Source organism: Trichoplusia ni, chromosome 1 (assembly GCF_003590095.1).
Source record: "Trichoplusia ni isolate ovarian cell line Hi5 chromosome 1, tn1, whole genome shotgun sequence".
Classification (NCBI taxonomy): domain Eukaryota; kingdom Metazoa; phylum Arthropoda; class Insecta; order Lepidoptera; family Noctuidae; genus Trichoplusia; species Trichoplusia ni.
This window is the reverse complement of record NC_039478.1, coordinates 2,463,936-2,476,588: the sequence shown is the minus strand read 5'-3', so window position 1 is coordinate 2,476,588 and position 12,653 is coordinate 2,463,936. Positions and strand designations below refer to the sequence as shown.

General features: G+C 35.7%; 2 protein-coding genes across 3 annotated transcripts; both read left to right on the top strand.

The window, feature by feature from the left end:
* The first annotated feature begins 4,100 nt into the window (after positions 1-4,100).
* Positions 4,101-9,158, top strand: LOC113508320 (annexin B11-like). The gene is made up of 5 exons (XM_026891287.1): positions 4,101-4,302; positions 5,522-5,650; positions 6,608-7,174; positions 7,262-7,390; positions 7,899-9,158. The coding sequence occupies exons 1-5, from the start codon at positions 4,233-4,235 to the stop codon at positions 8,003-8,005; spliced, it is 1,002 nt and encodes a 333-aa protein (XP_026747088.1). The 5' UTR covers positions 4,101-4,232; the 3' UTR covers positions 8,006-9,158.
* A 121-nt stretch (positions 9,159-9,279) lies between these two features.
* LOC113508328 (FK506-binding protein 4-like) lies at positions 9,280-11,303 on the top strand. 2 transcript variants are annotated; one of them, XM_026891299.1, is made up of 2 exons: positions 9,280-10,163; positions 10,498-11,303. In XM_026891299.1, exon 2 carries the CDS (start codon positions 10,500-10,502, stop codon positions 10,986-10,988), a length of 489 nt encoding a protein of 162 aa, XP_026747100.1. In that variant the 5' UTR covers positions 9,280-10,163; positions 10,498-10,499; the 3' UTR covers positions 10,989-11,303. The 2 variants fall into 2 exon arrangements, with proteins under 2 accessions (XP_026747100.1, XP_026747108.1); XM_026891307.1 differs by lacking the exon at positions 9,280-10,163 and adding an exon at positions 10,330-10,389.
* Positions 11,304-12,653: the final 1,350 nt, after the last annotated feature.

The following is a 12,653-nucleotide window of genomic DNA, read 5'->3' as shown; positions in this document are numbered from 1 at the left end:
TAGTGCTCCATTATTTCTTTATTTAGGATAGCTTCAGGTAGCGTGACAATGAAAATAAATAAACTACTAGAAACCTCTTTCTTAAATGCTTAAATTTTAAAATGTGTGTGTCTCTCTGAAATGCCAGAATTACATCGTGAACTTAAGCCTACTCGCAAACTGTAGTACAAATGTCATATTAAGTACTTATGTGTGGATATTTTAATTCGTCGGCAAAGTTATCCAATTTTTATAATTAATATCATTGTGCACAATATTTTAATAAGCATTAAAAGTTGTAGAACTTGGAATAAGTAAGTCTGTGAAAGTTTTCTAACTTTTTTTACAGCTAAATCATAAAAGCAAAAGTATTAAGGACTTAATAAAAGTTGTATGGGAACTTATTTGAAGATAAACCTAGCTTATTATTAGCAAACTATGGGAAATTTGTAAATAAACCCCGCTTTTAGTTTTGATAAAGGATATCTTTCGGAACATCTCCCTCAACTCTCATTATACGTTTTAAAGTGCTTGAAAGTCTTATTTTAAATAAAAATATTTTGCTTTAGATTTCAATATTAAGATCTCTTTGCTACGAAATCCCCAAGTATCAGTATATTCTGAAAAAGGTTTGTACTTCTACTATTTTTAGTCTTATAAAGTATTTAAATGAAGTTTTAGGGGAATATAGGCGCATTCTTAATATTAATCGTGAGACTCACGACCTAAGCTACAGGTGTGTTTTAAAATCCCTTCTTTGTAACTTTCTATGTATTTCTTTACTCCTAATAAACTTAATCATAAACAAAAATAAATCTTGAATAAGGAACGCTATTGAAAACAAATGAAAAGTTCAAAATTGGTACAGAAATAAATAACATACACAACCTCCGAATTAACTGTGACGTTTATTAAATACTACGAATATTGTAAGAGAACTGATAGAAAATTTAAATAGCTTAGATATTAGGTATAATTAATAGACTTATTGCTAGTTTCAGTTGGGTTCTGAACTCTTACATACGTAGCGCATTCGTTAAAGGCGGGCTTCGCACGTTCCAACTGCACTTGCGCACTCGATCCGGTGCAAGCTTCGGGCCCAATCAATGCGGTACTCTTGACGCGCTACAGCTCTAAACAGTTCAGATCGCTAAGCACCGAGTATTTACCTAAATATCTTGAAGACAATATCACCAGTTGCTGAGTTCAACATGAGTTTAAGTACGTATGATTGTGTTGATAATGTAGTAGCTATATTTGTTGGTCGCGTCAAATGTAGGCTTATGTGTGGCGGGCTTATGTGAAGCTTTCTTTGTTCGTAAATCGGGGGAATGGGTTACTTAGTTTGATTCAGTGTTAATTTTTTCTGTTATTTTTTCACATAATGTATGCTTAGAGAAAACAGTGTCCGTGTTACCTTGTACCAGTAGAACACCCTTAGATTTGAAATCATTATGTTAATGAGGTATAATCAAAATAAACACACTAGAATCTTGTGTACAGTTGTGACACTTACATTCACAAGTTTGGCTTGTTTTAAGAGTGTAGATACAAACTATTAAGTGTAGCCATCACTGTACTTATATCATATTTAAAGATTTTATGAATGTGTCTAAGAATTTAATGTTGTTTTGTAGATTAATCTATCGTAGCTACAGTATCTACTGAAATACTTAATTGATAGAAAAGTTCACATTTAATATGTTAGTACGCATTGCCTTTATCAGCTATGCCACTACTAGTGAAGAGATCTTTACTTATGTAAAGAGATCCCGTGAGCACATTCTCCAACTCAACTTCCAAGTATATTTTATAGGTTTATTAGGCATCAGGCAAACAAAAATATACATACATATACATACTCAATACATATACAAGTATGTAGGTAATAGTCTAAAGAGCAATAACTTTGTGTTTATTTATGTAACAATAATAAGTATCGACAAGTCCTCCATTTTGACCCATCCAAAATGGCCGTTGTCGATGTAATATGATCTTGATTATATCGGTCGCCCCATTTTAGGCCTTATTAAACCGCCAACATGCTGTTACCGAAAAAAATCCCTTTGACACCCTTCAATTTGTACCGTCGTTAAGGGAAAGTACCAGTTTCTATCCCTTCAACAGTTGCCCTGCGTTACACAACCCTCCATTGTATCATCCCCAATACGTGGCCACACATAAGCCCCACTATTAATATTGCACGACTTGTAATCCTCTTTTCAAAGTGTGCGTGTTCTTTAAACGTGCTAAACGGTCTCAGTATTCGGTATAATACAGCAAAGTGTACACGAAATACTTGTGGCTTCAGTTGCCAAAGATAAATGAAAAATTCAAAATCTGTTTGTTCATTGAGTTCTTGTGGCCTTGCAGACGGGAGTGCGGGCGATCAGCAGCTGGGTGGCCGTCCAGCGAGTCACATGGAGCAGTATTACAACAACCGTAACAAGGAGCTGCAGGTGTACAGGAGGGGGTACTTCGATCTGGTGGTGGCTGCGATCCTTGCCAAGGCGCGGCGCGATGCTGACTGCACCGACGACCTCACCGCTGCAGCGGCCAAGTGGAAGATCAGCGATGAACCCCCGCAGCCACAGAACTCTGGCCACCAACACTTCAAGTTCTGAACCTCCTGCACGCAACCTACCTGTATCTGTCGTGTCTATGTGAACTGTGACTCATTTTTATTTGTACCCTAATTGTAATCACTCTACGCCATATCTAAATTCTATTATTGGTACTATTTACAAAATTATTGAAGAGAACCCAATGTGCATTACCAATGTGTTCTAAAATGTTATATTATTTCGATTAGTTTCAAATAAATTAAGCTAAGAATGTCTTTTATGGCAATCGGGCAGGGTCTTATATTATTGCGATTAGGTAGTGAACGGTATGGTCTTATAAAGGCTGCAGACTGATGCCAAATTATTAATTTACGTGTAAGGGTACCTATTGTTAAAAATAAAATCGCTAAAACTGATTTTTGATCCTTATAGGATATACCTACTTTTGGAGACTTTAAATATTTTCTTGAAAAAAGCCTGGGTGGTAAACGGTAACAATTACATGATGATGTATTCGTGTGATGTCCCAGTGATGTCCTTCTCACTCTGTGTCTCGTCGAAATAAATGTCTATTGAATGTAGTGTTTGTTATTTCAAACCTGATTCCTATCTTATCCTTAAATCCTAGTAAAGCATGTGTCTACATTGTAAAACAATAAGTGCCATGATGCCTACACGTTTGTTACAGTCCTTTCTAAACAATAAATAAATTAGTTGAATTATAATATCAGTATTACAATAACATTCGTGAGGCGGAATTATAGTTTGGACAAAGCAAAGAGATTAATAAACAGCGGTCTTCTTTATTAAGGACTCCTTTGGATTACGAACAAGTCGTTCTATCCGAATAAATAATATAACTAACATTAGTACCTAAGTCAATTCATGAATAACTAAGATCAGGAAGCCGACTTTCCTGAAACGATAATTTGGGGCAGATTAGCATGGAGCCTAAAGTGAGGAGATTCGTCCGAAAGTGGTGGCATAGGGGTAGATAGAATTAAAAAGTAATATAACAAATAAACAGAATGTAAAAGCCATTATACAGTGGTCAAGTGTGACAAGAATTGATAGAAGCATTTGTTTAGGTACTTTAATTTCACGTTTTAGGACAGAGAGAGAACCTTTTCAAAGTAACACCTTTTATATTTTGTTTAATTAAAATAATGCATTAAACGTAAGTACGAAGTCATAATTCGTTGATAATATTTCAAGTGTGTCTGTATTAGTAAATAGGACGTAAATAAGCTACTTACAGTTAAAACTAATCGATCAGTAATCAAAAATAGATGCGAAGGCTATTCAATATACTTAAATATTAAATAATTAGTACTTAAAAGGCGGGTTAAAAAGCATTTTACGCCCTTTTTCATATTTCGTTTGAAAAATGCGCCATTACAATACCTCGATTTTATCGAGAAAATTTTTGAAACCACCGAAATTTTATTACTTTATATTAAAAAAAAAACAATATATCCCACGAGGGTTAATATGTTGTTTATTTAATTTGTTAATTATGAATCGTTTTCGAATCGAGATGAATAACGCATGGGAACACTGAGCTTTTTCGTGCTGGTATGCAGGATTTTACCTACTGCATTGCGTCAGGGAGGGTCGATAAGGCAAGGGCTGTTCGCTGTGAGCTGTGTAATTTGTGACTCCGGATAATTTAATTCAGATTTATTCAAAATGGACCATCCTATGCCAGGACCGTTTAACGAGCCCGAGGAGGAAATATATGAAATGCCGTCAAGGAGTGGTGAGTTGTTTTTAACGTTAACTAAGTAGGTCTTCAAAATGCCCTCTCACTTTTGGGTGTGGTCCTCCCAAGCGATCACACAACCCCTAGATACCTCATATTACTTCTTTCCTGTGATTATGTGACTAAAAGAGCGAAGCGAAATCCTAATTGAAATCAAACTGATCTTAAGTGTTCATTATAGGTAGATAGGTAAATGAGTATTTAAGTTCTGACAAGCAAGACTCTCATCTATTGTGTGAAGGAGTCTATTGTATTGTGTGACTCGGAAGTCGTCACGGAGATGTATATATGCTATTTCCGACGTTAAGACTTGAATTAAATGGCCGATTGGCAAATGCAGGGTTCGTGCGGTATTATCGATTAGCATTGTCATCCTTTGGCAATGGCGACCATTTTGTTCATGTGCACTTTTGCTTTCGGTTTATAAACATTGAGTTATAGTTTTATATAATAAAAGTGGTTGTCCGCGAAGATCTGAAGATAAGGGTTGTTTTAAAACAAAATTTGTTTAGATAAATTCTTTGTAGTAAGTGAACCATAAAAGATGCTTCAGATGCTGAAGTTGACATAGTGTTCAAGCCGTTGCGGACAACATGGGCTTATAACTGTTCATAATCTATGAAATATATCATCACGGACAGGACTATTCCATCCTTTTAGCCTGATATAGTGATAGTAAAGCGATCCGAGCGCGCCGTCGGAAAATATATTTTAACCACAACGCCATCTAGTGTCAAACTAGACGCAGTTTGTATTATGAGTACTAGACAACTGATAAACATACTTATATATATATATAATAGATAAATTACACAAAGACTCGGAACAAATGATCGTGCTCATCTTATACACATTAAAATTTGTCCTGGGTGGGAATCGAACCCGCGACTTCCGGTATCGCGGAAAGCAGTAGCGGCCACAAACTTGGGACTTGTACTAGGTTGACTCGGTACTCATTGTCCAGATAGTCGTAACTGCCAATGGCTTACCCCGCTTTCAACCTCCACAACTAAATAGAAACAATACATTTAATACATATTGCTCAATCCATTACGGACCTGATGCCACAGAGAGACAAGTCAAGCTTATAACAACAATCTTTTTGCGATTGGGGTTAAAAAGCCAGTCAAACACATACCCAATCCACTGAACGAGGTCACCCACATACAAACGCTGTAAGTTTTGATTATCGCTTAAATTGGTAATCTGTTTTCAGTACATCAAACGGACAGGGCGACTCAGTTCGTGAATCCTGTATTGGCTGGCGAGCCGGTGTGCATGACGCTTTTCCAGCGTGATCTGCTCAATGAGATCATCGAAGAACAAGTTAAAAAGCGATTTGAAGGTAAGAATAATCTTATTTCACTTGAAATTAGACCCAGCTATGCGAAACAGTGTCTTTTTATTTTAAGTCTTCTATTCGTCCACTTTACTTCACAATATGGCGCGAATTGCATATTCAGTCGAAATGCAAATTAAAAGCTTATCTGTGCATTTAATTGACTATTTCATATAAGTAAAAGAGCGAAGCGAAATTCTAATTTAAATCAAACTGAAATTAAGTGTTCGTCGGTTTACAGATAGCTAAGCCTAACAGATAGTTGTTGCGAAATGGGTTGTATGCAAGAAGCTTCTTATAAATAGGTAAACATCATTTTAGTCCTAACAAATAAAGTAGAATCTTTAATCATCTCTGAATAGTTAGTAAATTACTTGGAACATGCTTTGCCATACATTCATGCGTAGGCTTTCCTAAATGTGAAATACGATGGAACAGGCAAAAGGAGCCATGTAGCTTCTCAAAATTTGGAAGAAATACATGTGAATTGCAATCAATCTTGTTCGCTCTCTGGTCTCCTATATATTATTATACGGAGCGGGGACAGCCTTTGCAATTCAAATGCCTAAAAGATAATACATACACCGATAATAGGAAAGTTCCAGATTTACAAAGTTACCTACATATTATATCATATTTTACATTTGTGTTCTTCTGTGCGAGTAAAAGCTAGTTTTATAAAATGCCTAAAACGAGGAAAAATAAAAAAAACTAATATTCAATAGATTAATGAGTTTCCTTTACCCTAGCAAAAAGACTCTCAAACTAAAAAATAATTCTTATTCTTGATTTTCCGGCAGCATAGCAACAGGGCCCTAATTCCGTTATTTACAATTTCAACAAATTCACTACATTAGAATATGAATTGTATCATATTTAAGTAATCCAATTTTCGTCAATTCATCTATAATTGCAAAGAGCGGAATTGGGGAGCAGAGGGGCATGCATTAATCGAAAATACAGTTTATTTTAGAGACCATGAGAGATCTAGAATGCTTCAAGGGTTGGCAAGCTTCTGGGTGACGCACGCCAACAACTTTAATAAAGAATGCTGTTTCGAATCCGTGAACTCCAGTTTTAACATGGCGTGTCCTCGCCACACGCTCAGAGATGCGGCCAACGACAACAGGCCTGTCCAACAAGTCATATATGTGTCTAGTGACGAGGAAGATGGTAACGGAGATTTTAATGGAGCCGGAGACGGACACGGCAATGGCAACTTACATGGCAACGGAAATGACCATGGACATGGTCAAGGAAATGAGCATGGACATCAATATGGTAATGAGCATGGACATCAATATGGTAATGAGCATGGACATCAATATGGTAATGACCATAGATATTACGGAAATGCAGGTGGCAATGCAGATGGAAATGCTGATGGAAATGCTGATGGTAATGAACGTGTAAGGATCACTAGAAGATGTGTCGCGAGCTCAGTCCATATAATTACGGAGTCTCAGGAATTTGCCGTCTCATCGTCCAACGATCGTGGATCGTCTTCCGGGATCATAGACTATTTGCCGAGTAAGTAGAACATTCTAAAACAGGCCTCATAAAACTTTTCTATTTGGTACGGAATTTCTATAAATTCTTACTAAAAAAAAATTACAGGCACTTCAGGATATTCTGCTAGAAGTGCCGAGACGCAGGTCAACCACGAAGTGCCACGGCCCTTGACGGACACCGAGCGAATTCGCATTAACCGCCAGATCGACCATTCGATCAATGAGATGTTTAGACGTAAGATAACACCTTATTTCACTTAAAATTAGATTCTACTGTGCGTCTTGATTTCATGCAGCCTCTTTATCTATATATTTTGTTTTCGCAATTTTACTTTATTTTTATAGATAAATAGAAGTAATCGGTTACTCCCTATGATATCAGCTACCTGCCAATATAAGTCTCTACAAAAATCCGTCCAGCCATTTCAGAGATTAGACGGAACTAAAAGGCAAACATTTTAAAGGTTTCATTTTCACGCCACGCCGTCGGATCTAATGGGTCTTGTTGCTCCTGTATCTATCAATATTCGTGAGAAAACCGTTGCATCGCTTATAACATAATTAAAATAAAATAAATTAATATAATTGTTTACCTAACCAGTTGCACACTTACACCCGAATAAAATAAGATAAATAAAAATAAAACGCAATAAGTTGATGAGTTGTATCTGTCCAAATGAAAGTTAAACTGTTACGTGAATGGAAAAAACATGAATTGATCGAAATTACTGTTTGCATTTCAGATGAAGTACAAATGGCCGATGACTTCAATGCAGCGCTGCATCACCTGGTCTCCGGAAACGCGTCGGACAAAAATGAACAAATGCTCATTGAATACCAAAACTATTAATTATCACGAGGCTTTTTTAGCAATGACGTATCAACTTGCATTTTGCGGAATACGAAAGAAACTGAAATTAATTTTGTGATTAAATTTAAAACGTTTTAATTTATCGTTGGCTCAAAAAAGCGTTTGTAATGTAAAAAGCACATAAGATGCTCTTTAAACCAAAAACCACCATCACGAATTTTCTTGCCTTAACTGGCTGGTTAGAGGGCTATATGATCCTGGGAGGAATACACTTCGGGTCTGTGCCTGTGATGGCGAAATCGCGAAATAGGCGAATTTAATTTTCGACATGGCGAGTTGCTCCTGCTAATTTAATTTAATTTTAAAGGCGGCTTAGTCAGTTATTGTCTGACACCACTTATACCACCCATTTTATCCCTCGAGGGAATGGGTGTCCAAGAGGACCCCCCACCTTATAAAAAAGGTGTCATAGTATGTAAGTTAGAGTATTGTGGCCACCTAGGGCCATCTATGTTTGTCCTGCTTATGCCTTAAACGAAGGCAGTTCTCCCGCAAATCCAAAGATTTTTAAACAACAATTTAATCTCATTCACTCTCTCTCTGGAGCTCTAACCACCGGCAACTTGGACCCTGTTTTGATGCCGGTTGGCGACTATTTAATATATATTTCTATGTGTATGTGTATATCATTAATATTAAACGAAAATGAAAAAAAAAATCTGTGTGATGAGTCCTCGTTTGTGCACGTATTCGTGTTTAATATTTAAAAAAAATGGAAACTGGTGAATTTAAGCCGGTGGAAAGGGTACGTGTATTAGATAACTCTGATACACACTTTTGAATGATAAATGTTCTCTTTATGTGAATTGTAGATTAGAGGAAATGGGTTGGTGACGAAAAAAACCTCAACATCGAAAGTTTTCAGTATTGTAAAGAAAGCTCAAAATAAAATACATTTTTCTGTCCTTTTCCACCCGTTTCCTATGTAGTTTTATATTTAAGATGTCTGTAGTTGAACCACTTACAATTTAATGTCTATGTGAACTAACTATCTTAAGTGTCAAAATTATTTGAACTTTAATATTAAATTTTCCGAATTACTACGTCACATTTAATGTACTAAATTATACAGTTCCAGCCTATAAATATAGAACTTAATTTTACCCAGTTTCGAAACAAAAAATTTACTATATTTCTGGATTCGATTTTGAATTCTGTTTACTAAAAAATAATTTATGATATTTCAAGACTTTGTGAAAGTATTCTAGTATTAATGTAACCTATTTTTAATGTTAGTAATAACAAGTAATTGTACTAGTAGTAATTTTTGAACTCAATCTCAATGTTTTAAGAAAATGATGAAATAATAAAAGTTCTTCAAACCCATGTTTTATTTAAGGAAACCTTATCAGAATGAATATGAAATTACACATTTTTTCTTTCATTAATGTCAGTACAATTTAATAAATAACAATCAGCTTGTTATTTATGCAATTGTAACTAAATTGATGAATAGAAAAATATTTATGAACAAAGTCTTCATATATTTTAGTTATTGGAGATTAAGACGGAAAGTAAGTAAGTATATAGAAACAAAGTCGGCAAACAAAAACAATGGTTGGAATAAGAGGTGAGAGTATCAAGCTGTCTGTAAAGAAAACTGGCCTTGGCATTGATCATAAGTTTTACCAATAAACTACTTAATCAACTGTTTGCTTTCGAATTCATTTATTTCAACACACACCGGCACAAATTGATACAAAAGATTTTCGAGTTTCATAGAGTAAGACAAAGACAAAGGCATTCTAAAACCCTTTAGTTGAATAAAGACAAAGAAAATTACGACAGGACTATGTTCGAGAATACCTATCAAATACATACGCTAAAATATCTAAGTACTACAAAGAGCGCTGCTACAATATAAATAAATTAGTTATCGACTCTTTTGTTCGCGTCTATAACAGTCTCCCCGGGCGTAGCTAAGGTTGCAGGTAACATGTAGGTCACCGGTAAATTGCACTTGCGCAGAATATCTGCCAGCCACCTACATGTATTGTAACGCTGCATCAATCAATACCCACTAATTTAAAAACGTCACGTGCGGTCTGACATTTGATTGTTGCGGCTCCGTGTTAAGTGACTATAAAATCTATTATCGTTTCCAAATCTACCTGTTGACGCTCAACTGCTTCGAAAAGTAAGTACTGACTATTATGTCATCGTGTTAATAGTGAGATAGCTGGCGGACAAGTGGGGGCTATAAATAGACATCAGAAGTGCCCCTTAAAGGAATTTTCTCACGAACATTTTCTTGCTCGTGAAACTAAAGGTTCACAAAGTAAAATAACGTTTTGAACCTAAATATTAAAAGCCGCGCAGATATTCCCCTTTATCCTTGAATCGTCACAGTGCTTAAGCAAAACGTGAGTGTTTATTGGTAAACGGGATGTTCATTGACATTACGTCGCGCGCCACAACAGTATTGTTAAATGTATTCTTTGAATAACAAGATGTCATTGTTGTTATTCCAGAAATGAGCCAACAAGAAGTTAAGCCTGCTCGAAAGGGGGATCGTATAGACAGCGTGGTAACCAAGATCATTAATATAGAAGGACCAAAAATGGAAAAGATTGAACCGAAGAAGGAGGAACCGAAGTCTGAGGAGCCGAAAATTGTGGAGCGTAAGAAGGTTGTCCGCAAGAAGGTGGCACCAAAAAAGTTAGAGTCCAAATCGGAAGAGGCTGAGGATGAACCTAAGAGTCCTAGCCCTAATGGTGCTAGTGCAACTGAGGAGGAATCGGAACGCCCATTGGGGAAAAGCTTCTACTGCCGCTGCCGCGACTGCAAGCTGTACTTCGGTAAGGGCAACCCTATCGAATGCGTTAACCCAAATATTGTGGAGATGCGCTATCCCAAGTGGAAGTTTGCTAATAGCGCGAGCGCTAAGGAGCCGGTGTTCCGCCGCCCCGCTGACCCTGACTCCCGCAAGGATCTCCAGACCAACAAACGTCGCAAACGTTAAATTACCAGCCGCCCTTGTGATGTATTACTATTGTTTATACTTCCTACTGAGTTGAATTGATCTCTTATTTAATAATTAATGTAGTTGTTAAGATATGTCACAAGCGAATTTTAATAGAAATTGATGTTTTGATTTAGTAGGTAGTGTTTCATGATGATTGGTGTCTGTTCGTCCAGTGTATTACTATAAATTAACCATATTGGATGTGATAACTTCGAAGCCTAAATTCTACAACGCTTATACAATAAATAATTTGTATGTTTTGCTGTTTAATGCTCAAGAGGACTTATTTTTATATATCTTTGGATTATTATATAAAACTATCAAAATCAAATAACAAAAAAATTGGAGAGTCAATTAATTTTATTCTTAGATTCAGTCATATAATTTGTTATTTACAATGTTAAGGATTTTTACATTAAAAATATTTCTGTACCTATTTACTAGGTAGATATTTGGTCGTTTAAATGTTTAGTTGGTTCAGGTAATATATAGCTAAATTGTTAAGTCATTAAGAGAGCTTATTAAGCCCTACATCAGATGTAAATTGCATTTTGGTTCTGTTTTAAGAATCCTCCGATTGTGATGCCAAATGTTTGACATTCTATTGTAGTTTGGATACTGTTGATAATTACAATTAGATTTGTAATGCTCTATCGTCTAGTGGAATGTTTGAAGTTGTTCCCTTACGTGTTAATCGATGTTATTCTATAACTATATAAATGGGTTATTTATTGTGTCACTACTTGTGTCTACACTCAATGTTATCTAAATATAAATATTTCTTGAACATTATTGTTGCTTTATTAACCTCGTTTGAAATAATTTAAGATATCTGAACATCCAAAAGGGTATCTACTGAAGTGGTGACTTTGAATGGAGGAAGTATTCAATATTCAAACTAGTTAATTGTAGGTTTCTCTCAACTTACAGATTTAATACCCCTAAGAAACAATCTTATTACACTCTTCACAAGTTTTCATGAATATATCAGAAACTGAATAGGTTTATGATAAGAACAGAAAGGGGACTGTACAAATAAAGTATTTCATTCTAATATTTGTTTCATATATTATTTAGATCAAAGGCTTATTATGTTTCAAGGCTTTAGAGTCTGTTACTAAGTAGGAATAGGAAGTTAATAGACTGCTTGTTTGATAGCTTGATAGGATAGGCTAGCAAAGATGTTGGCCAACATCAGGGGCATGTAAATAAGCTGCCACCAACCGGAGTTATGACCAGGACCTCTCCATCAAGAGAGGTGTCGACGTTGAAGATGTGGGCATAATGCAGGTTGAACCTCCTCCATAGATTGTTAGGTACAGGCTGTGTCTAGTTCTTGACCCGCTTTTAAGCCTGCCAGTGTTCTCTCTTAGGTCTAATTTAACATCATGTATATATGTTAGAAACAATGTTTATGCTTAATACTTAAATTTGAATCTTTCTATTTGGAAGGAAATCTTTGCACTAGGTTACAAGAACGGTCTTAGGAGACAACATCAACTATTTTGAGGGATAATAGTTATTTGTTGCAATGATGAAATCAGTGGTTTTATTGTATACTTTAATTGTGATAGTAGCTTTTCAGTGTAGATACATGAATGAATGATCTAATCTTGGCAACTAAGTAGATACAAACTTAGATTACTTTTTCACTAGAATTTG